The 25696-nt window shown below is 39.1% G+C and overlaps 1 protein-coding gene and 1 long non-coding RNA gene across 27 annotated transcripts in view; both read left to right on the top strand.

Moving 5' to 3' along the window:
• The window catches only part of LOC141375836 (uncharacterized), a 36521-nt gene extending 25038 nt beyond the window's left edge, over nucleotides 1–11483 (top strand). For 2 of the 4 annotated variants that reach the window (XR_015498169.1, XR_015498168.1), the window contains 3 exons: nucleotides 9418–9474; nucleotides 9616–9667; nucleotides 10467–10521. This is a non-coding gene — a long non-coding RNA (uncharacterized LOC141375836). Of the gene's footprint in view, nucleotides 1–9417; nucleotides 9475–9615; nucleotides 9668–10466; nucleotides 10522–10790; nucleotides 10838–11437 lie in introns of those variants that run through there. The other 2 variants (XR_015498170.1, XR_015498171.1) reach the window with 2 other exon arrangements.
• LOC141375838 (uncharacterized) overlaps nucleotides 1–25696 on the top strand; it is a 488480-nt gene that overhangs the window by 453115 nt on the left and 9669 nt on the right. For 16 of the 23 annotated variants that reach the window (XR_015944745.1, XR_015944744.1, XR_015944742.1 and 13 more), the window contains 7 exons: nucleotides 12173–12223; nucleotides 12879–12929; nucleotides 13291–13345; nucleotides 14752–14806; nucleotides 16570–16624; nucleotides 17294–17348; nucleotides 18100–18157. Coding sequence is in view for 1 of the 23 variants with exons in the window: in XM_087265054.1 (XP_087121180.1) it covers nucleotides 12173–12223; nucleotides 12879–12929; nucleotides 13291–13345; nucleotides 14752–14762 (168 nt within the window). In the remaining 22 variants the exon portion in view is untranslated. Of the gene's footprint in view, nucleotides 1–12172; nucleotides 12224–12878; nucleotides 12930–13290; nucleotides 13346–14751; nucleotides 14808–16569; nucleotides 16625–17293; nucleotides 17349–18099; nucleotides 18158–25696 lie in introns of those variants that run through there. The other 7 variants (XR_015944741.1, XR_015498130.1, XR_015498121.1 and 4 more) reach the window with 6 other exon arrangements.

Raw genomic sequence — 25696 nt, 5'->3', positions numbered from 1 at the left:
TTCCTGATTTTTATTTTTTATTAAAATTACAGGTTCTATTTTCTGTTTGTTAAAAGCAATGTTTTATGCAGTAACATTTTTGTATAAATGGAAAACAAATTGTCTCCTCCCTTTTTTGCTGATCCAAAAAATGGTCCGATCCATAACTCAAAAAACGTAGAGTGATCCGAACTGCAGATTTTGGATCCGTTACACCACTATTAGTCGCCCTTTCCCAAACCCTGGTTAGCCTGTCGATTATCATTTGCCACAACTAGCGCTACTTCACCCATATTCTCCTACCTCATGGCTCTGTTGAAGAGCATTTAATAGGTTGCACATGTCTTAATAAAGGTTGCCTCCCTCTCTTTAAAAACATTTTTTTTAGAAACTAGGCATTTCCTCTTAGCAAATAGTCAATATCATATATTAGGGGTGTAACGATACACTCAGCTCACGATACGATGTGTATCACGATATAGTGTTCACGATTCGATATGTATCACGATATTTGGAATAAAAATTGAAAATTTAACTGAAATGCAAATTTTACCAAGTAAACTATTTTTTATGTATTTCTTTTGTTTCAACTTGTTAAACGGAACCTTCTTTTAGAAAATATATTAAACAGGCCTGTCTCTGGAAAATAAAACAATTTAAAAACTTCTTAAAAAATATTATTGAAATGACAGAGACAAAATTAAGGAACAATTTAAGTAAAGGTGCAAAAAAATAAGCTTTCTATTCAATTGAATTTAACAGTGAGAGCTTAAGGCTTTGCTTGGTCACTTGCGTTTTTTGTGTGTGCAAAAAAAAATCTACATTTCCAGGTAATCAGCAGTTCTATAAGATAATCCTGAACTTATGTGTATCTGTCTGAGAGGTTTTTATGGATGGCTGTCTTCATGTTGGGCATGAGTGACAGGGTGGCCGTCTTATCATTACACAGGACAGTCGTGACTCTTTTTAGCAGTTTAGGCAGGTTTACTATTTCTTCGGCGTCGCTGATGTCGGCGCTATCAAGTGTATCATGTTGACGTGCATTTTTGTGTACCTCTGTACTCAAATTTAGCTTTAAAGGGTTAGCTCGTCGTAATCATAACTCTAAAATCGATATGATTGTTTAAATAATGTGTACGTTTTCGGTTTCATTTACACTGCTAAGTGCTGTTCAAACTTCCCACGCTGCTCCTGAAAGATCACTCTGTTCCACAAACTGAATGTTGTTTACTACTTTATTAGTCACAACCTGCAGGTTCTGTTCACTGAAGCAGACGCGCGCGTATGGCAAGCCGTTTTAGCATTTAAACCTTTGTTCTGACTATCCATAAATATATGTAATTCATATTTAATTAAATTCATTTAGAGATATCTCTAATTATATTTTGACTAGTCGAATTATAATTATGACTAGTCAAAATATAATTAGAGATATCTCTAAATATATTTATGGATAGTCAGATCAAAGGTTTAAATGTTAAAACGGCTTGCCATACGCACGCGTCTATCATAGTCCGCCCTTTGTAGTAACAGCTCACGGTCAGCTCATGTCATGTGTGATTTTGCGGCCGCCAATACATCATATGAAGACAGAATGATATTTTAGGGTGAATTGTACCTTATAAATACAGTATGTGACTCTTTCAACACCATTAGGAGGTATCCCTGTCGCTGTGCAAAGTATGTAAATCACTGTGAAGACTTTAAAACTTAGGATGTGTGACCCAGTATGCGTGTCAAAAAGCGGACGAGTCTAAAGCAATTACTGTACAACCGAAATGTTGCCAGACGTCTGATTTTGAGAGGATGGGCCATCCTCTATTTCAACTCCACTCATCTTGGTTTGCTAACATTACTGCTGCTGCAATCTGAACTCACGTGCGACAGCAGGTGGAACGTTCGAGGTTACTAAAGTAACCCTTCGTTCCCCGAGGAGGGGAACGGAAGCACTATAAGTGGATTTGATTTGTAAAATCCACGCATTGGGAGGATTCGGATCAGAAGCCGCTTGTCTGGAGAGTATTGAACGGGCCAATGAATGAAATTAATTGGCAGCGTAAGCTTGCGCAGGTGTGCGACATCTGCAATTATCTCAGCATATAAGCACACCTGAAGCCAGCAGACGCCATCCTTTTAAGCTGAAGAGACTTTCAAACAGCTAAGGGACAGTCATTATGGCGACGGAGTATAGTGCTTCCGTTCCCCTCCTCGGGGAACGAAGGGTTACTTTAGTAACCTCGAACGTTCCCCTTCGGGGGGAACTTCAGCACTATAAGTGGATTTGATTTGTAAAATCCACGCATTGGGAGCCCATTGAAAGCGCCATAATGACTGCACCTTACTAACACCCCCGATGAGGAGATAGTCAAGCAAGCGTGACGCACCCACATCATGGGGGGCGCGGTCCTCCAACGTGTCCCTGGCCCTAATTTATCCTACTTCAACAGAAGTTTTACGGATTTAGATATATTTTTTGGGAAGTCGTGAGCATCTAGATAATTCTAGGAAATACGACAGTACGTTGGGAAGCGTGCAATCCCGATAGGGAGGACGCTGCGGAGGCCATCCGTTACCCAAGGGGGGGATAGATGGCAGAATTTACATATGGACTAGCCCTAAAAAGGGGGAGTACACATAGCAAAAGAGTGGTTAGCGGAGAGGGAAGACACGGGTCCGCCCAGGGGGGGGACTTAACCGTGGCGGAATAAGCATATGGGATCGCCTAGTGGGGATCACGCATAGCAGGCACCTATACCCAAAACGCGGGCTGACCAGCGGGCAGACCTACAACGTAGTGGGCCAGCAAGTGACTCCTCCGCTGAGTCAGTGCTGGGGGCCACGGAGGAATCTGCAGGGCTCACCTGACGGGGAACTTTACTGACAGATAACAAAGGCGCACGTACCTCCGTGTTAGGGAGAATGGCGCAGCAAGCGTGTTTCAACACCCTACCGAGTTGTCTCCTCAATCACCAAAGGGTTACCTAATACCCTTGAGGAAACCGGCTCCACTCGCAGATTGTAAAACCTTGCAAATGTGTTGGGTGTCGCCCAGCCCGCAGCTCTACAGATGTCTGTTAGAGAGGCGCCGCGTGCACGCGCCCAAGAGGATGCAACGCTCCGAGTGGAGTGTGCACGAACTCCCGGGGGACACGGCTGACCTCGACTCGAATAAGCGAGTGAAATGGCATCCACAATCCAGTGGGATAATCTTTGTTTCGATACGGCACTTCCCTGCTGCCGACCGCCATAACAGACAAAGAGCTGCTCAGATGATCTAAAATTCTGAGTACGGTCCACATAAATGCGCAGAGCGCGAACTGGACAAAGTAAAGAAAGGGCTGGGTCTGCCTCCTCCGGGGGCAGCGCTTGCAGGTTCACTACCTGATCTCTAAAGGGGGTGGTAGGAACCTTGGGCACATAACCGGGGCGGGGTCTCAGGATGACGTGAGAGTAATCCGGCCCGAATTCCAGGCACGAGTCACTGACCGAAAATGCCTCCAGGTCCCCGACCCTCTTGATGGAGGCCAACGCAACCAGCAGAGCTGTCTTCAGGGACAGAAATCTTAGAGATACTGATTCGAGTGGCTCAAAGGGATCGGATCGCAGACTCGTGAGAACGAGGGCGAGATCCCAAGAGGGCATGAGAGGGGGGCGAGATGGATTAATTCGCCTAGCACCCCTAAGGAACTGGATGACCAGGTTATGCTTTCCCACAGTGCCGCCAGCTACCGCGCTATGATAAGCGGAGATGGCGGCCACGTAAACCTTGAGAGTGGAGGGCGACAGCCTGCTGTCCAACTTCTCTTGAAGGAAAGAGAGCACAACACTAATCTGGCAATTTCGGGGGTCTTCTCTGCGAGAGACGCACCATTCAGTGAATAGACTCCACTTCAGGGCGTAGGCGCGCCTCGTGGAGGGGGCTCTAGCCTGAGTGATGGTATTAACCACCGCAGTCGGTAGGTTACCTAAGTCTTCCTCGCGTCTAGGGACCACACGTGGAGGTTCCAAAGATCGGGGCGAAGGTGCCAGATGGTGCCCTGTCCCTGAGAGAGTAGGTCCTCTCTCAAAGGGATCCGCCAGGGGAGGGCCGTCGCGAGGAGTGAGAGCTCTGATATCCAGGTCCGGTTGGGCCAAAGGGGCGCAACTAGCAGAACCTGTTCCTCGTCCTCCCTGACCTTGCACAGAAACTGCGCGAGCAGGCTCACTGGGGGAAACGCATACTTGCGCATGCCCCGAGGCCAGCTGTGGGCCAGTGCATCCGTGCCGAGAGAGCCCTCGGTCAGGGAAAAAAACAACTGGCAGTGAGCGTTCTCGGGGGAAGCAAACAGATCGATCTGGGCCTCCCCGAATCGCGCCCATATCAGCTGAACAGACTCGGGGTGGAGTCTCCATTCTCCAGGGCGTAACAGCTGTCGTGAGAGCGCATCGGCTGCACGATTGAGCGTGCCTGGGACGTGAATGGCGCGCAGCGATTTCAGCCGCGGGTGACTCCAGAGGAGCAGACGGCGGGCGAGCTGAGACATGCGGCGAGAGCGCATACCCCCCATGCGGTTGATATACGCCGCCGCCGCCGTACTGTCCGTCCTGACCAGCACGTGTTGCCGCTCCAGCACCGGTAAAAAGCGGTGGAGAGCGAGGAACACTGCCAACAGCTCTAGGCGATTGATATGCCAATGCAGCTGGGCACCCTTCCAGAGGCCCGCAGCCACATGCCCGCGACACACGGCCCCCCAACCCGTGTTGGAAGCGTCTGTTGAAACAACAACATGGCTGGACGCCTGTCCTAGAGGCACACCGGCCTGTAGGAACGAGGGGTCGTTCCAAGGGCTGAGGGCGCGGCGACACAGCGCAGTAACCGAGACCCGGTGTGTGCCCGCGTGCCATGCGCGTCTGGGGACCCGATCGTGAAGCCAGTGCTGAAGTGGTCTCATATGGAGCAACCCGAGCGGCGTGACGGCGGCTGCGGATGCCATATGCCCCAGGAGCCTCTGAAAGAACTTCAGTGGGACCACTAGTTTGCTGTCGAGCCTCAGACAGTTCAGCAACAGGCGAGCGCGTTCCTCGGAGAGGTGCGCTACCATGGTGATCGAGTCCAGCTCCATCCCGAGAAAAGAAATCCTCTGCACGGGGGCGAGTTTGCTCTTTTCTCGGTTGACCTGAAGCCCCAGTAGGCGGAGATGCCGAAGCACCTTGTCCCTGTGCATAATCAATTGCTCCCGCGAGTGGGCTAAAATCAGCCAGTCGTCGAGATAATTGAGTATGCGAATGCCCGCAAGCCGAAGGGGCGCTAGGGCACCCTCCGCGAGTTTGGTGAAGACCCGCGGAGACAGAGAGAGCCCGAAGGGGAGGACCTTGTACTGCCACGCTCGACCCTCGAACGCAAACCGCAGAAATTGGCGGTGGCGTGGAAGAATGGAGACATGGAAATACGCGTCCTTCAGGTCTATGGCTGCAAACCAATCCCGAGGACGAACGCATTGGAGAATGCGCCTCTGCGTGAGCATTCTGAACGGCAGCCTGTGCAGACAGCGGTTCAAAACGCGCAGATCTAGGATTGGCCGTGACCCACCGCTCTTTTTGGGTACGATGAAGTATGGGCTGTAAAACCCACTCTCCATCTCGGCTGGAGGAACCGGCTCGATTGCACCCTTCGCCAGGAGGGCAGCAATCTCCTCTCGCAAGACAGGGGCGGACAGGGGGCTGACCCTGGAGAAATACACGCCCGTAAACTTGGGGGGTCGTTTCGCGAACTGAATCGCGTAACCGAGTCTGATTGTGCGTATGAGCCACCGCGAGGGGCTGGCCCGCGCTAACCAGGCAGGCAGAGCCCTCGCTAATGGAGTCATCGCTACAATCGCTGACGTACCAGCGGTGGGGCAGCGCGGAGTGGGTGTGCTGATCCGGGAAGCACGAGGGTCCCGCGGAAGAGCTGGAGGAGAGCGATTCGCTCTGGCTCCGCACCCTGACTCCGGAGAGGGGGCTGGAGGGCTGAGGGAAGGGAGACCGTCCCCCCAGCGCTCGTGAGCCACTGGCGAAGCACGTAGAGTCTGCAAGCCGGAAGGCAGCGCGTCCCGGACTGGCAGAACTCGTGCAGTCACATCCGGGGAAGGGAAAAAGTGCTCTTTTACTGATGTTTTGGTGGCACTGAAAAGTACCGTTGTTATCGGGGCCCCGCCCTCCAGCGGGGAAAGAGCAAGTTTCCTCTTCTCCGGATGGCCTGTCTCAGGGACGCTTCGCGGTCCGTTTACCGGACTTAACGGCGCCCTGGGCAGGAGGGGCTGCCTGCTTTCGAGGTGAACGCCGCGCCCGCTTGGCCGGAGGCGCAGGCGGGGGCGGGGCAGCACTCGTTGGCGGGCGCCCTCGGCGAGGAACAGCGGAAGTGGATGGCTCGGCGGGCGGAGCGGGCTTACGGCCACGCCGATAGATGACATTGCCCATCGCATCCGACTGCTCTTTCACCGCCTTGAATTCCTGGGTGAATTCACCGACGGTGTCGCCGAACAGGCCAGCCTGGGATATGGGCGAGTCAAGAAAGCGAACTTTGTCAACGTCGCGCATATCGGCCAGGTTTAGCCAGAGGTGGCGTTCCTGAACCACAAGTGTGGACATCGTCCTCCCCAGCGCACACGCGGCGGACTTAGTAGTCCGAAGAGCATAGTCGGTCGCGGTGCGCAGCTCATGTAATAAGCTTGGGTTGGACCCGCCCTCGTGCAGCTCGGCCAGCGCCTGCGCTTGGTAGCGCTGGTAGGTGGCCATCGCGTGCAAAGCAGAAGCAGCCTGGCCCGCAGCCTTATAAGCTCTGGCTCCGAGGGAGGCAGACAACCTACAGGCTTTGGACGGGAGGCGGGGCAAACCCCGCCACGTAGAGGCGCCGCGCGGACAAAGATTGACCGCGATAGCGCGCTCCACTGACGGGATCGCCTCATACCCCCTGGCAGCTCCGCCGTCAAGGGCGGTGAGGGCGGAGGCACACGCAGCACGGGCAGAGAAAGGTGCCCTCCAAGACTGCGTGAGCCTACTGTGCACTTCCGGGAAGAAGGGGACGAGAGGCTTCGAAGGCTTCGCCTTCTGGTCCTCTACGTAGCACCCATCTAGTCGGTCCGGCCGCGGAGCTGGGGGATAAACCATCTCCAACCCCACGGCCGAAGCAGCCCGGGAAAGCACGGCTAACATGTCCGCTTCAGGATCCGATTTGACAGCGCTCACCTGCCCGGAGGGGGCGAGCGGGTCCGGATCTTCGTCGGACAGTGAAAGCCCACCCTCCGATGCCGCGGAGGACATCTGATCTCCGGTGTCAGCGAGTGTGAGAGCTACCATCTGGTTAGACGGATCACTCTCACCACCCGAAGCTTGGATGGAGCGCCGTGAGGAGCGAGAGGTCCGCGAGCCCGTGGGCGGCGGATTATCTCCCGCTGAAACCCTCAGATCTGCCCGAGCGCCCGCTGCTTTTTTAGAACAGGAGGCAACTGGGGTGGCTCGCTCTCTTGCGAAAGTTAGCCGCGATCTTAGCTGTGCAACGGTCATGGCATCGCAATGACGACATGAACCGCCCGCGAGCACCGCATTAACATGCTGGACCCCCAAACATGCAATGCAGTGATCGTGTCCATCATCCGGAGCCAGGAAACCCCCGCATCCAGAAACGCACAGTCGGAGCGCCATCCTGAAAAGGACGTGCTGCACGACTGTGTTGCTCTTTTAGGAAAGTTGCAACTATACGCACCGCTCTGGAGGACCGGACCCAAAGAACCGCAGGCAAGGGAGTAACCCAGCTCGACCGTCTGCCACCGCGAAGACCCACTCTGGACCGGGAGACACACTCGTTCTCTCTGAAGTGCTGATCAGCAAGAGGAACCCTCATCGACTCACTCAGAAAGGATCTGAAGCGAAAAGGATGGCGTCTGCTGGCTTCAGGTGTGCTTATATGCTGAGATAATTGCAGATGTCGCACACCTGCGCAAGCTTACGCTGCCAATTAATTTCATTCATTGGCCCGTTCAATACTCTCCAGACAAGCGGCTTCTGATCCGAATCCTCCCAATGCGTGGATTTTACAAATCAAATCCACTTATAGTGCTGAAGTTCCCCCCGAAGGGTAACGTAGCTCACGTGCAAACAGCTCAACTAATAAGAGAAAACGGACGTCATATCGTAATCATATCGTCATAACGCCACGATGCATATCGAGACATTTTTGCATCGCAATAAATCGTACAACGATAAATCGTTACACCCCTATCATGTATTATTATTATCATTATATTTAAATTGTCAGAAAATGTCACCATGTATAAAAAGCATGCAGATTTTTTCCTTTCCTTCTTTACTTTTTTTAACTAAACAGCATGCTTTAATTGGTGAAGTGCTTGTAAGTTTTGAAATAACCTGCACTGAATTGAGCGGACTGTAGTGTAGTATTTGCCGTAGATCAAAATGAGTGAACAAGTGGATTTGGCAATCACAAGAGAAAAAGAGGAGAGGGTGCATCTTTATTGAGGCATGTTTCATGTATTCACTCCTTCAAACAGACCCATGATGAGGAGAATGAGAGTTTAGAAGACGTTATGGTAATGTTATGTGCAAGCTAGCATTAACCAGGTGGAGGATGCTAATAGCAGTGCAGACTGGATTCATCTTGTGTCTGAGGGCGTACTCGCACTGTACAGTTGCCATGAACCAGGCTGAAGCATGCTTTTCCCCCCTTCCGTCTCCCCCTACGGCCTGCACTCACATTGCATTCGTGCCTGGGCAGTCTTATGTCAACGAACGTGCTGTTCAGTAAGCGCTCTCGCAAAGCACAGTGGGGAATAGTAATAAATACCTTTTAAAATATATATTTTAGTACTGCTTCAGTTAACTTGAACAAGTGTACTTATACCATCAATTTTCATTTTCATAAGAAAATTTTCATTTTCTTAAAAAATAAGTTAAATCTTTGTAGACTATATATATATATATATATATATATATATATATATATATATATATATATATATATATATATATATATATATAATTTATTTAAAAAATGTGGGCAATATATTATAGTTATATATTATATATTATTTGTTTTGAAAAAAATGTATTCTATTCTTATTTTTTTTTATACAGACCTCTTGAGTTCTTAATCCGGGCCTGACACTATCAAATAGTAAAGTATTAGATAATTGTTTTGGGCCAGTTTCCTGTACAGTGTACTTTTTGTGCACTATTAAACCAACATAATGAATTTTTTCAATGATTTAGTTTCTTCTGTATCAGTTTTCACTGTCCAGAAAAGTTTGTGATGCATACTCTGTGGAGTCAGTGTTCATGTGTTGACAGAACTGTTTTTATTTGGCAGAGTTACAATTTTAATCTTGTATAAAAAAAAGTACCTTGTGTTTAATTTTAAAACATTGTTCTGCACGATATCACAACATACAATTGTAATTTTAGAGTGTGTCATGTGGAGGAGTTGACCTTCTCTCCTGTAACAAACATGAAAAAGCAAAGGTAGGGTATATTGGATTTTATTTTAAAAATTGGCATATTTTGAACCGTATGTAGTATTAAATATAATGTTTAATAATGTCTGTTTAGCACACAATTGAGTTGTTTTAGCTTTATTTTCTGTGTTTTGATTATGTTTTTCAGTCTCTTCATGAGCCATTATCTTTGAATTCTGAACAGAGTGAGCTTCAAAGAGGTTTGTCTGTATAATTGTCTTTTAAATGTTGATCTGAAGAGATATTTTCTTATTGTTCCTGTATCTGTGCAGTTATTTTTAAATAATAATACATTTAATATGGGTGTAGCGATACATTATTATATTGAGAATCGCAATATAACAATTCAAAGTTTTTTCTTTAGATTAGCCTCTATTCACACGGTGAGTATTATGTGTAAGATTAAACGTTTACACAGTGGCAGTATAAACTACTGTTGTTAAATGATGAAAATAATGCAAGTTGAAATCTGATGATGACAAATGCCTGGTTATACCAGTGAAAATGATCTATTTGCATGTGGACCATAAGAGAGTGCAAGCATACATCTAACACTCATCTTCGGAATTTTGAATTTGTATTCTGATGTCATCTCTGTCCTGTGCATTAAAGACCAATTTAAAGTTTAACATGCCAGATCTATGCAAAATTGAGCATTTTAACCATTACTAGGCCTACATATTATAATAATATTGTTTTTTACCACATTTGAGAAATAACAAATATTACTAATATTTAAAGCTTTTTTTTTATAGCTTACAATATTGAGATATCAAGAGAAACAATGTCAAGTTTGCTGACCTATCAATAGGCTATTGTTTTAATATCTGTGTGTTTGCTCATGGTTTATGAGGACCAAGTATGTCTACTGAATGTGACTTAGCAGTAGGCTATTGTTTTGTTAAATCTGTTTATTCATGGTTTATGAGGACATGGTTTGTTATGCGAGACTTAAAGCTTTTAATGTTTTCTTCATCTTTCTTTGCTTCTCTCTTTCAGCGCCTCCATGAGCCTGTGGCTTTAACCAACACAAACAGAGTTGTCTTCTACAGAGGTTTGTTAATTATTTTGTCATGCTAATTTGACACTCCTTAAAGGGATAGTTCATCCAAAAAGTGCAATTGTCTCATTATTTGATCACCCTTTACTTGTCTCAAACCATTATTGGGATATTTCTTCTGTTAAAGACAAAAGAAGATACTTAGAAAAAATATGGAAACCTGTAACCATAGACTTCCATATTATTTGTGTTTTCTGTTGTGGAAGTCAATGATTGCAGGTTTTCTTCTTCCATCAAAATATCTTGTTTTTGTTGTTTAACAGAAGTAATAAACCCTTAAAGGTTTGGAACACTTGAGGGTAAATTAATAGTGAGTAAATATAAATTTTTGTGTGAATCATCCCTTTAAGTGCTAAAATGACAGTTTCATATTTCTACTACATTCAACGTAGCAGTCCTGTGTGTTTAGTCATGGTTTATGAGGACCAAGTATGTCTATTTTATGTGAGTTAGCAGCAAGCTATTGTTATATCAAATATGTGTGTTTACTCATAGTTTATGAGGACATGATTGGTTATGGAAGACTTGAAGCTTTCAGTAAGTGAATGTCATGTTTTCTTCATCTTTCTTTGCTTCTCTCTTTCGGTACCTCCATGAGCCCGTCGCTTGGACAAACACAAACAGAGTTGTTTTCTACAGAGGTTTGTTAATTCTTTTGTCAAGCTATTTTGACACTCCATAAAGGCATAGTTCACCCAAAAATGAACATTTACTCACTATTAATTTACCCTCAAGTGTTTCAAACCTTTATGGGTTTCTTTTTTTCTGTTTAATAAAACAAATGAGATACTTTGAAAAAAGATGGAAACATGTATCCATTGACTTACATAATAGAAAACACAAATAATATGAAAGTCAATGGTTACAGGTTTCCATCGTTTTTCAAAGTATCTTCTTTTGTGTTTAACAGAAAAAGAAACCCTTAAAGGTTTGGAACACTTGAGGGTAAATTAATAGTGAGTAAATGTTAATTTTTGTGTGAATCATCCCTTTAAGTGCTAAAATGACAGTTACATATTTCTGCTAAATGCAGTGTAGCAGTCCTGTGTGATTAGTCATGGTTTATGAGGACCAAGTATGTCTATTAGATGTGACTTAGCAGTAGACTATTTAAAGACAAAAGAAAATACTTACAAATAATATGGGAGTGAATGATTACAGGTTTCCATCTTTTTTTGTTTTCTACCATGAAAGTCAATGATTACAGATTTTCTTCCACCAAATGTCTTGTTTTTGTTTTTTATCAGAAGAAATAAACACGTAAAGGTTTGGAACCCTTGAGGGTAAATTGTTAGTGAGTAAATGTTCGTTTTTGGGTGAATCATCCCTTTAAGTGCTAAAATAACAGTTTCATATTTCTGCTAAATGCAGTGTAGCAGTCCTGTGTGTTTTGTCATGGTTTATGAGGACCAAGTATGTCTATTGGATGTGACTTAGCAGTAGGATATTGTTTTAACAAATCTGTGTGTTTACTCATGGTTTATGAGGACACTGTATGTAGAATGCAATGTTAGCAGTAGACGATTGTTTTATAACGTGTGTGTTTCTTCATGGTTTATGAGGACATGATTGGTTAAACGAGACTTAAAGCTTTCAGTAAGCGAATCTCATGTTTTCTTCATCTTTCTTTACTTTTCTCTTTCAGCACCTCCATAAGCCAGTCGCTTTGACAAACACAGAGTTGTCTTCTACAGAGGTTTGTTAATTCTTTTGTCAAGCTATTTTGATACTTCTTGAAAGGATAGTTTTACCCAAAAATGAACATTTACTCACTATTAGTTTACCCTCAAGTGTTCCAAACCTTTGTGGTTTTCTTTTTTCTGTTTAACAAAACAAATAAGATACTTTGAAATAAGATAGAAACCTGTAACCATTGACTTCCATAGTAGTAAAAAACAAGTAATATAAAAGTCAATGGTTACAAGTTTCCATCGTTTTTCAAAGTATGTTTTGTTTTTAACAAAAGAAATAAACCCTTAAAGGTTTGGAACACTCGAGGGTAAATTAATAGTGAGTAAATGTTAATTTTTAGGTGAACCATCCCTTTAAGTGCTAAAATGACAGTTTCCTATTTCTGCTAAATGCAGGTTAGCAGTCCTGTGTGTTTAGTCATGGTTTATGAGGACCAAGTATGTCTATTAGATGTGACTTAGCAGTAGACTATTGTTTTATTAAATCTGTGTGTTTCTTCATGGTTCATAAGGACACAGTATGTGTAGGTTGACATAGTGCTAGCAGTAGACAATTATAACGTGTGTTTCTTCGTAATTTGTAAGGGCATGATTTGTTATGCGTGACTTAAAGTAATTTAACAATGTTAAAAAAATCTTATCTTTGCTTCTCTTTTTCAGTACCTCCCTGAGCCCGTCACTTTGACCAACACAGAGTTGTTTTCTACAGAGGTTTGTTTATTCTTTTGTCATGTTATTTTGACACTCCTTAAAGGGATAGTTTACCCAACAGTACAATTGTGTCCTCATTTGCCTACCCTTTACTTGTTTCTTTATTTGTTCTGTTAAAGACAAAACAAAATACTTTTAAAAAGATGTAAACCTGTAATTCATAGTAAGTAAATGTTCATTTTTGGGTGAACCATCCCTTTAAGTGCTAAAATGACTTAATTTCTTAATTAGACTAAATGCAGTGTAGCAATCCTGTGTGTTTAGTCATGGTTTATAAGGACATGATTGGTTTTGTGAGACTTAAAGCTTTCAGTAAGCGAATGTCATGTTTCCTTCATCTTTCTTTGCTTCTCTCTTTCAGTACCTCCATGACCCAGTCACTTTGTCAAACACAAACAAAGCTGTCTTCTACAGAGGTTAGTTAATTCTTTTGTAATGCTATTTTGACACTCCTTAAAGGGATAGTTCACCCAAACAGTACAATTGTGTCATCATTTGCTCACCCTTTACTTGTTTTAAATCTTTATGGGTTTATTTTTTCTGTTGAACACAAAAGAAGATACTTTGAAAAAAGATGGAAACTTGTAACCATTGACTTCCATATTATTTGTGTTTTCTATTATGGAAGTCATTAGCCCCTTTCACACAGTGATACCGGTAAATATCTGGAAAATTTCCGGAAAGACTTTACCGGTATATTCAAAAAAGCGCTGTTCACACAGGCGAGGACGTTACGGAAATTTTCCGGAAAAGAGCATTCACACATCCATTCCAAAATACCGGTAAATTCTGACAACATTCACCACAAATGAGCTTTAAACGGCTGCGCTTGTATTTGTAAACATTTGACTAAATTACAAACTCTGTGGATGATCAATATTGTGAACAACTTTCGCAGGATCACTTTCGCATGTCGAGATGTTCATAATATGTGCATGTGCAAAGCTTGAAGGTAAACAAACAACGGCTTATCATAAGCATCTCATCGATGATTATTTACACAGTTATCATTAAGAAGAACATATAAACGTGATCTGACTAACTTCTAGCAGCTAAATGTGTCTGGAAAAATATTCAAAGGCTTTTATCCTCACAAACCGCGCGGACGTAAATGCGTCTGACTGTTGTGATTGGCTAAAGCAGACGTCTCACGTCAGCACGTTCTAGACGTGCACGCGCTTATTACGGGAATCTTCCTTTTGCATTCACACAGCGCAGCATTCCGGCACATTGCCGGTAATGTTACAACTTCTCTTTCCGGAAAATAGCCAGAACGAATTTACCGGTATTTTCAAAAAGGACCTGTTCACACATACAACCTTTCCGGAAAATTGCCGGCAATTTTCCGGAAAGGTCTGTATGTGTGAAAGGGGCTATTGATTGCAGGTTTTCTTCTTCCATCATAATATCTTGTTTTTGTTGTTTATCAGAAGAAATAAGCACATAAAAGTTTGGAACACTTGAGGGTAAATTCATAGTGAGTAAATGTTCATTTTTGAGTGAACCATCCCTTTAAATGCTAAAATTACAGTTTCCTTTTTCAGCTAAATGCAATGTAGCGGTCCTGTGTGTTTAGTCATGGTTTATGAAGACACAGTATGTCTATTTAATGTGACTTAGCAGTAGGATGTTGTTTTATGGAAACTGCGTGTTTCTTCATGGTTTATGAGGACACAGTATGTGTAGTTTTACATGGTGCTAGCAGTAGACTATTATAACGTGTGTTTCTTCATGGTTTATGAGGGCATGGTTTGTTGTGCAAAACTTAAAACAGTAAGTAAACGAATGGTAAATTTTCTTTATCTTTGCTTCTCTCTTTCAGTACCTTCATGAGTCCGTCACTTTGACAAACACAAACAGAGTTGTCTTCTACAGAGGTTTGTTAATTTTTTGTAATGCTATTTTGACACTCCCTAAATGGATAGTTCACCCAAACGGTACAAATGTGTCATTATTTGCTTACATTTTACTTGTTTCAAACCATTTTGGGTTATTTCTTCTGTTAAAGACAAAAGAAAGTACTTTAAAAAAAGATGTAAACCTGTAACCATAGACTTCCATAGTAGAAAACACAAATAATATGAAAGTCAATATTCATTGGTTTTCAAAGTATCTTTTGTGTTTAATAGAAGAAATAAACCCATAAAGGTTTGGAACACTTGAGGGTAAATTAATAGAGTAAATGTTAATTTTTGGATGAACTATCCCTTTAAGTGCTAAAATAACAGTTTCCTATCTCTGCTAAATGCAGTGTAGCAGTCCTGCGTGTTTAGTCATGGTTTATAAGGACCAAGTATGTCTATTAGATGTGACTTAGCAGTAGACTATTGTTTTATTAAATCTGTGTATTTCTTCAGGGTTCATGAGGACATGATTGGTTATGCGAGCCTTAAAGCTTTCAGTAGTTTTCTTCATCTTTCTTTGCTTCTCGCTTTTAGTACCTATATGAGCCTGTCACTTTGACAAACACAAAGACTTGTCTTCTACAGAGGTTTTTGTAATTGTTTTGTCAAGCTATTTTGGTACTTTAAACCAATCATGTCCTCATAAACCATGAAGAAGCACACATTATAAAACAACAGTCTTCTGTTAACATTGTAAAACTACACATACTGTGTCCTCATAAACCATGAAGAAACACAGATTTAATAAAAAAAACATTGTACTGCTAAGTCACATCCAATAGTCATACTTGGTCCTCATAAACCATGACTAAACACACAGGACTGCTACACTGCATTTAGCAGAAATAGGAAACTGTAATTTTAGCACTTAAAGGGATGATTCACCCAAAAATTAACGTTTACTCACCATTAATTTACCCTCAAGTGTTCCAAACCTTTATGGGTTTCTTTTTTTCTGTTTGACAAAACAAATAAGATACTTTGAAAAAAGATGGATACCTCTAACCATTGACTTTCATATTATTTTTGATTTCTATTATGGAAGTCATTGATTGCAGGTTTTCTTCTTCTGTCAAAATATCTAGTTTGTTTGTAGGTTTGGAACACTTGAGGGTAAATTAATAGTGAGTAAATGTTCATTTTTGGGTGATCAATCTCTCTGAGTGTTAAAATGACAGTTTCCTATTTTTACTAAATGCAATTTAGCAGTCCTGTGTGTTTAGTCAGGGTTTATGAGGACCAAGTATGTCTATTGGATGTGAGTTAGCAACAGGCTATTGTTTTATTAAATCTGTGTGTTTACTCATGGTTTATGAGGACACAGTATGTGTAAGTTTACATAGTGCTAGAAGTTGACTTATAACTTGTTTCTTCATGGTTTATAAGGGCATGGTTTGTTATGCGTGACTTAAAAAGTCCCTTCAAGTGCTAAAATTACAGTTTCCTATTTCTGCTAAATGCAGTGTAGCAGTCCTGTGTGTTTAGTCATGGTTTACGAGGACCAAGTATGTCTATTGAATGTGACTTAGCAGTAGACTATTGTTTTATTAAATCTGTGTGTTTCTTCATGGTTCATGAGGACACAGTATGTGTAGGTTTACAATGTTACCAGTAGACTTATTTCATAACGTTTGTTTCTTCATGGTTTATGAGGACATGATTGGTTTTGTGAGACTTAAAGCTTTCAGTAAGCGAATGTCATGTTTTCTTCATCTTTCTTTACTTCTCTCCTTCAGCACCTCCATAAGCCAGTCGCTTTGTCAAACACAAACAGAGTTGTCTTCTACAGAGGTTTGTTAATTATTTTGTCAAGCTATTTTGACGCTCCTTAAAGGGCTAGTTCACCCAAAAGTACAATTGTGTCATCATTTGCTCACCCTTTACTTGTTTTAAATCTTTATGGGTTTATTTTTTCTGTTAAACACAAAAGAAGATACTTTGAAATAAGGTGGAAACCTGTAACCATTGACTTCCATATTTTTTGTGTTTTCTATTGTGGAAGTCAATGGTTACAGGTTTTCTTCTTCCATCAAAATATCTTGTTTTTGTTGTTTATCAGAAGAAATAAACCCTTAAAGGGTTGGAATGCTTTGGGGTATATTAATAGCAAGTACATTTTCATTTTTGGATGAACCATCCTTTTAAGTGCTAAAGTAACAGTTTCCTATTTCTGCTAAATGCAGTGTAGCAGTCCTGTGTGTTTATTCATGGTTTATGAGGACCAAGTATGTCTATTGGATGTGACTTAGCAGTAGACTATTGTTTTATTAAATCTGTGTGTTTCTTCATGGTTCATGAGGACACAGTATGTGTAGGTTTACAATGTTACCAGTAGACTGTTATTTTATAACGTGTGTGTTTCTTCATGGTTTATGAGGACATGATTGGTTTTGCAAGACTTAAAGCTTTCAGTAAGTGAATTTCATGTTTTCTTCATCTTTCTTTACTTCTCTCTTTCAGCACCTCTATAAGTCAGTCACTTTGACAAACACAAACAGAGCTGTCTTCTACAGAGGTTTGTTAATTCTTTTGTAATGCTATTTTGACACTCCTTAAAAGGATAGTTCACCCAAAAATGACAATTTTGTCATCATTTGCTCATCCTTCACTTCCTTCAATCTGTGTTTCTTCATGGTTTATGAGGACACAGTATGTGTAGGTTTACATGGTGCTAGCAGTAGACTATTATAACATGTGTTTCTTCATGGTTTATGAGGGCATGGTTTGTTATGCGAGACTTTAAAAGTAAGTAAACGAATGTTGAATTTTCTTTATCTTTGCTTTTCTGTTTCAGTACCTCCATGAGCCAGTCACTTTGACCAACACAGAGTTGTTTTTTACAGAGGTTTGTTAATTCTTTTGTCAAGAATTAACAAACCTCTGTAGAAAACAACTCTGTGACTGGCTCATACCCAAAAATGACAAATGTGTCATCATTTGCACACCCTTTATGGGTTTATTTTTTCTGTTAAACACAAAAGAAGATGGAAGATGAAAACCTGTACTCATTGACTTCCATATTTTTGGTGTTTTTATTTTGGAAGTCAATGATTGCAGGTTTTCTTCTTCCATCAAAATACCTTGTTTTTCGTTTAACAGAAAAAATAAACTTGTAAAGTAGAAAAGTCCAATAGTAGGAAAAATAATAACATGGAAGTCAATGAGTGCACGTTTTAATTTATTAAGAAAATAAACTAATAATAATTAAAATAATAAAATAATTTAAATAAGTGAATCATAATGTCTCTCTCACTTTCTCCCTTCAGGAAATAACAGGTGAATCTTGACAGAAATCCAGGAAGCCAGACAGTGATGGTGGTGATGGTAAGAATTTCTGTCAATAACAATGCAGGAAGAAACTAAGTAACTAAAATTACTTTAAAAATAATGTGCATTTTAGGCCTTTTTTATTTTAAGCAAATTTTAAGCATGATCTAAAGGGTTGAGTTTATTTTCTTAATGAGTTATAGGTGTATTTTGAGAATAAACCAATCAGAGTCTCATCTCCCATTCCCTTTAATAGCCTTGCATCGTGCCATAAGCGCATTTGCTATTTACATGACGTAAAGTAAGTTTAAGTGGAAAAACTGAGCATTTCACAAGCAAACAGTTAACAGTTATTTTTAACAGAAAACTGTTAAACAGAGCATCTACCGCGCGAGAATGAGAGATAAATGATCTACTTTCACTTTCGCTCTTGGTGGATAGGAAAATCTTTACGCACAGACATCAGTTAGCCTAATAATAATAATTAGTTGCGTTTGTTAAGCGCAAGTATTTGTTTCAAAACTATTTCTAAATGCAGTTCTAATTTTCAGCAAATGAATAAATGAACAATAATAACTAAGTGTTGTCATAAACCTGAGTTATATCCTAAAAAACATGTTGCCCGCATATGGTCTAAAACCTGCAGGTGGGCAAATCTAAGCTTTTTTTTTAATAAAACAAATATAAATATGGATATAATAATTAATACTGCTAATAATAACATACAAAAGCAAATTGTTATGAATAAAAACTATTGCGTCGTAGAGAGATAAACAGTGTTTGTTATTTTAAAGTGATAGGACTAAGATGGTCAATAAATAAGCTTTTTATTTACCTATTAATTCACAGTTTTAATTTACATTTTGTTGATTATATTTTACTCTTACTTTTACCTATTAAAAATCTTATTTTTTTCTTATTATTACTCTTATTTTACTTTTATTATATTTATATTTTACTATTATGTTATTTTGTCTCAATTACTGTACATTAATAGCAAATTAATATTTAAGTAGGCCTAATTATTTATTTAAAAACATTACCAGCGAAATACTGAGAAACGGTCTGGCGCTATTTTTATATACAGGCCTATCATAATTTTAAAGAAAGCTGCAAGGTGTGCTACATTATTTTAAATTATTTTTTCTGTCTGTTACTTGAAGTTCAGTGCGTGTGCCTGTGCGCTGAGAGACAAGGCAATATTGACAAAATATTGAATTTTGTTTTTTATATTGCATTGCATTAATTTGCAGAGATGTTTTATAGTTTATACAGGCCTAAAATAAACGCTTTGGTACAGAGTTATTATTTTAAAACAAACCTGTGTTTGTAATGATAGATGTAGGTGTCACAAAATACTTTTTAAATCAGTGTTTTTATTAATATGATTATTATATATTGTAAACAACACTTAATAAATACTGAAATGTCCTTAATACACACCTTATTTTTTTATCAATTACAGTGCTTCCCGCTAGGGCTGCTCTATTATGGGAAAAATCATAATCACGATTTTTTTGGTCATTATTTTAATCACAATTATTCAAAATGATTATCAGTTCAAGTCAAAATTATTAGGGCTCCTGTGAAATTATTATTATTATTTTTTATAAATATTTCCCAAATGATGTTTAACAGATTCAGGAATTTTTCACAGTATTTCCTATAATATTTTTTCCTTTGGAGGAAGTCTTATTTGTTTTATTTCAGCTAAAATAAAAGCAGGTTTAAATATTTTGAAATCTATTTTATGGTCAATATTAATAGCTCCCTTAAGCAAAATAGTTTTTGATGGTCAGCAGAAGAAATTACTGGTATACAATGACTTGCCCAATTATCCTAATTAAGCCTTTGAATCGTACTTTAATCTGAATGCTTGTATTTTGAAAAATATCTAGTAAAATATGTGCTGTCATCATAACAAAGATGAATGAAATCAGTTATAAAAAATTAGTTATTAAAACTATTATGTTTAGAAATGGGTTAAAAAAAATCTTCTTTCCATTAATCAGAAATTGGGGGGGGAAAGTAGGGCTAATAATTTAGATTTCAACTGTATTCATTTATTTTCCTCCCTGCAAAGGAAAGGGAAATATGTACAATAGAATAAAAATATGAAACAAACTGTGCTTTAAGCATCTTCACTGTAAAAAAAAAAAAACTTTGATTATAGCTACTAAAGTCCTTCAGACAAGAACAGTGAGGGATTGTCTTCTTTTGTTGTTTGATTAATGGTAAAAACAGTCGGCAGCAGGAATATCACGCACTTTCACTTTAAGAGCAGTACGGTTCTGATTTATGGTTTCTCTTTCACATGTCTTTTGATTCTCAACTAGTTTGTTTATTACTTAAATGAGAGTTAATATGAATAATCACTGAACATCGCGTTTTGATACCTATTTGACCATTAAAATGCTCACATTAAGATAACTTTAGATGTGTGTGCTTTGCTCTGAGCACACAGTGTGCGAATATGTGTGTGCCGCATACACAAACCATGCGGTCTCATTCATGCTTTTAAAACATGAATGATTCGAATGTACATCAATGAATGATGCACATGCCGTGCTGCAAAATTACAATGCATGCTTTTAGTAATATTCACGTGAAACTGAGCTTTGCAGAGCAACAAATGTGTACAACTGAAAAGAGGACGATATATGATGCAACAATCGTTTTATCTCGATTAATGATTTTCATATTCGTTTGAAGCCATAATCAAAATCGAATTTTCGATTAATTGCATAGCCCTACTTCCCGTATGTTTATAATATACTTGCGAGGGTAGCAGGCCCGGCGCCAGGATATCATAACTGAGGAGGCATTTTAATCCCATGCCTAATTTGGTCCCTCTTGTTCCTTTCATTTAGGCTATTTATTCACATTAATTATTACTTTGCATTACTGCCTAAGTTACTGACTCAAGGCAGTAATATACTTTTTTATAGTAATAATGATATGCAGTTTTGCTATTATTGATTTTATACCATTTATCAACGCAGACAGATCATGGTTCATTGCCAAACGAGTGCTTTATATCAAATTTTATTATCCTTATATGGGCCTATAATAGGCCTATAAAGGTTTAAAGTTTTAGGTAAAGACGTCAAACTATGCCCATACATGCAAGCTAATCCACGGTTAGACTATTCTATAACCGGTAAATAAATATAGTAAAATCAGCATTACTGAATCACGCTTCACAAAACCTTAACCAACCAAAATCAGTGTTAGGAAAAAGTTAAATGTTACAATCAAATGTCATTAAAAAAAATTTATTAAGTTACATTTTAAGGCATTAGTACGGAGACTCGGAAGGGACGTGATGGTGAAGAAAAAAATTGGGTGGAAGAAAAAAAAACTGAGTGGGAGAAAAAAAAAGGATGGTAGAAAAAAAAACAGTGATAGGAATATATATATATATATATTTTTAAGTTTTTGTTCCCTCACAAAGATGTTTTGCGTTATCCACACTTCCTGTTCACTTCATACCTGTCAACCCTCCTGTATTTTACCATTCTATCCCTCTATCATACTATTGTTAAGTATTTTCCCATATTTCTCATATATTTTTATTTTTGAAAGCATTCTGAAACAAATATAAAAATGTCTGCATTTACTTTCTTTCCATTAAAAGCTGTGGGTTGATCATCGCCCTTCATATGCAACCTCTGAATCAGGGAATGATAAACTGATCCCAGATCAACTTCTGTACATGCCATTTAAAGAGGAGCTAAAGTGCAGGATTCAGATCTGTGTTTAAACAGACAAATATACTTAACAATATGTAAACATGTTCGTCCTGTGTGTTTTATTTTAAACACAACTCATTTTCTCTTAAATGAGCACAAACAGTTACTTAAGTAATGGAATACTTTCATTATAGATCTGTGCATTCTTAAATTGACACCTCTGATATGAAATAAAAGAAAATGAGAGATTCATTTGCTGCTCATCACTTGTTTGATAACAGAGGTGTCGCTTTAAATGGTGTGTATAGAAGCTGATCTGGGATCAGTTTATCATACCTAGCACATCCGTATACATGCATTCGCTAATTCACAGGTTGCATATGAAGAGCGATGATCGACCCACAGCTTTAATGGAAAGAAAGAGAAATATGGGAGAATCACAGCAAAAACGGAAGGCTTGGGAGAATCCTGGTAAAACAGGAGGGTTGACATGTATGAAGTGAACAGGAAGTGTTTGTGGAAAAACAGTTTTGCGAGAACGCAAAACATCTGCGAGGGAACGCAAAAACTTCCAAAAGAGGATTTTTAAATAAAAATATAGTCAAGGTAAAATGTTCAAAAACTAGGTCTGAGTCACTCCTTTTCTTCCGCCGTCTCATTAACACACCTTTATTAAATTACAATAATTAACAAATTGCACAAACAAACAGTAATATTCAAGAGTAAACTAATGAGCTATTTAAAAGTACACTTTAAAGAAAACCACATTTATAAGAGAGACTGTGCCTTAAAGCATATACTGCTCTGTCACACTGCTTTTATTTATTATTTTAGGTTTGTTTATGAATGAATTATTTAAGTTAAATATTTCATGTATGTGGTTTAATATTTAATTGGTCATTAAATCAAATGAAGAAGCTAGCTACTTTATTTTTTGACACTTCAACCGATCAATAAACAAAGAAATGAACAACCACAGATTATTTTATTCTCTCTGTAAAGTATTTAGATACTTAGACTATACTAAATAATTAGACTATTCTATATAGTTTTTAACATTGTTTGGGCTCAGTTGGGATTATTTGTTCTGCCACTCATCTTTCCATTAAACATTTTGATATTAAAATTATGTTTTAACTTTATGTCTCCAAGATTGCATTGTAATTTTCTAAGTTAAACTAAACTAGTTAAACTAGACAATTAAAATATGCTGTAAAAAAGTTTAGGTTGATAACTATTTTATTTTGGCTGGAAATGATTTACTGCTGGTTTTATCTGACCAGAGAACAACACAATGTTGGAATTGACGTAGTAGCATTGTGTAAAGTGCGATATGAGACAGCATATTTAATCCTTGCACTATTTTAAGTGAATGCATATGTATTCCACCGACTCCAAAATTAGGAGTTAAGAGTCTCATCCAAAAAACCCAGAACCGAACATCCCTAATCGACGCCCCATTGATGTTTCTTTGAACATCAGGTGCCATTATTAACTGTTTATCAAGTTAAATTTCAAACTGAACCTATAACTGTTTTTGATTAATTCAAAGTATAGCCCAGACTATTTTTTTCCTTTTCAAAAGCAGAAGCAGTATAGCCTAAACAGGACAGTTTTACAAATGTACAGATAAGCATTTTTATAACTGAACATCACAAAAGGCCTACAAGAATTTTCAGTCCATTTTTATATACAGGCCTATTATAATTTTAAAGAAAACTGCTAGGTGGGCTATATTATTTTAAATCTAGCCTATATTATTTTTATTAATTTCCTCTGTATCTGTCACTTGCGATTCAATGCACATGTGCTGAGCGAGACGAGAAATAAGGCAATATTGACCATTTTTTATAGGCCACTATAGTATATAATAGTTTGTTTTTACATATAGTATTGCATTAATTTGCATTGACGTTTTGTAGTTTGTAGAGGCCTAAAATGAATGCCTCGATTTGGAGTTATTTAAAACATAATCCTGCGTTTTTAACATTCTTTAAACCAATGTTTTTTATTATTATTATTTAATGTGAATAACTTTTAATTAAAAATTGTAATGTATTTATTACACCACCTTATTGGGAAAAAAAAACGATCAATTACAGTGCTTCCCGCAGGTTTGAAATATAGGACTTGCAGCATTGAAACACCATTTACCCACATCACATAGTTAACTATGCGACAGACAAAACTTAATTGCATTTTTAATAATAATTGTATTTATTATGACACTTTTTCTTTTAATGGGTTAAAGTAAAAAAAAAAAAAAGAATGTTACAAAAGAAAGAAATGCTTTATGCTATTTAGGAGCAATGTGCAGCCACTGACAGGTAAAATTCGCTTTTCTCTCACAAGTTAAAAAAGCAAATTAGGCTTGCCACGATAGACGGTGTTGACGGTGATACCGGTTTTAAGACGCAACACCGGTGACATCACGTTTTTACCGTGACACCGTCCTCACATTTGTTTTTTCTAAGTATTCGTTTTATTTATTTATTTTTTTATTAAATATTTATTTTAATTAAATGGAAAATAGAATTCGTAATAATTTACTTAAGGCCAGAGCATGCTTTATAATTAAAATCTGAACATAGTAATGCGTCATATTTCATTTATCACGTGAGAATAAATATGCAAGGCATACTCTCATTTTAAAAATCACGCGACCATCATCTCACAGTGTTTAATAATAAATATCTTATTTTTATTAAAACAAGAATGATGTAGCAATGCCGCGCCATCGACAAGCCAACTGCAGAGAAACAAAGCAATCATCACGGCAACTGAAGTGAGCACTTTTTCCGAAGTTCAGCTCTTCTTTTTTGCACTTTATGCATTTCATGTAAAAAAATAAAAGATGAATATGCCTACAAGAATGTAACCTGTGTGCGCGCGTCTTTTATCACTGAGGCCGCTGTCTTTAAAAACCGAAAGTTGCTTCATCTGTCTGGAAATATTTCGGCTTTTAATAAATGAAAAGTTAATTTAGGTGAGCCAATATTAAAAATTGCTATAAAGTAACTGTGAAGTGCGGCTACACATCGAATCTGAGGTCTGATCTCATCTCTCTCTCGCTATCATTCAGACATCGAAACGCCACACAGGTCAAGTCGCAAAACTGAGGCTGGTACCAGCTGACAGGTAGAACAGCTGAAGCCTTTGCGAAATCTTTCAAAATACAGCGCTGAAATTAACAGGCACAAATATCTTTGAGCCAGAAAGTCACGCCTTATCTGTCAAAACGCAATTCGAGCCAATAGGAGTTGTGTAGCCTATTAATTATATTAATTCTAATAAAATGAAAACCAAATTAAACTATTCATTGCATTTTTCGATTGATAAAAATATACGTAAACGAAAAAAAATCAAACGGTGGCTAGTTTGTATTAATGTGTCTTAAAATTAATAAAAATATGCTCAGCCTATTTAAGCTTCACGGTTATATGCTGCGAAGCATGTTACTGAACTACAATATCTCCGAGGGAGACTATATAACTCGATAGACAACATTACCTTGAGGGATTTTAAAAACAAAAGGTGTTTTAAAAAAGGAACAACACGCCAATCGGCAACAAATAAAACATCTTGCCAGGGTATGCTGTGTGTAATCCGCCACTGACAGTGACATAAGACACCTGCGCCTGTCAACTGTGCTTGTAAGAGAGCTCAAAGCTTGTATGGATATAACCAAAAAAAGCAAGATCATATAGTTATAAATATTCCATAACAATACTTATCGAAATATTTATACATTTACATGTTGATTATTTTTTTAGCCTGTTAAATAAAATTACTTTTATTTAGCCTGTCTTTAGATTTTTTACACAATGTTTAATTTCTTAACATTTCTTTCTTTTTTATTTAAAGTTTATATATAAAATGAGTGCTAGCTTGTTTAGTTGTGATC

This window comes from Danio rerio, chromosome 8, assembly GCF_052040795.2.
Source record: "Danio rerio strain M-AB ecotype USA chromosome 8, GRCz13ab, whole genome shotgun sequence".
Classification (NCBI taxonomy): domain Eukaryota; kingdom Metazoa; phylum Chordata; class Actinopteri; order Cypriniformes; family Danionidae; genus Danio; species Danio rerio.
The sequence above is the reverse complement of the archived record's forward strand: the minus strand, read 5'-3'. Positions and strand labels throughout refer to the sequence as shown.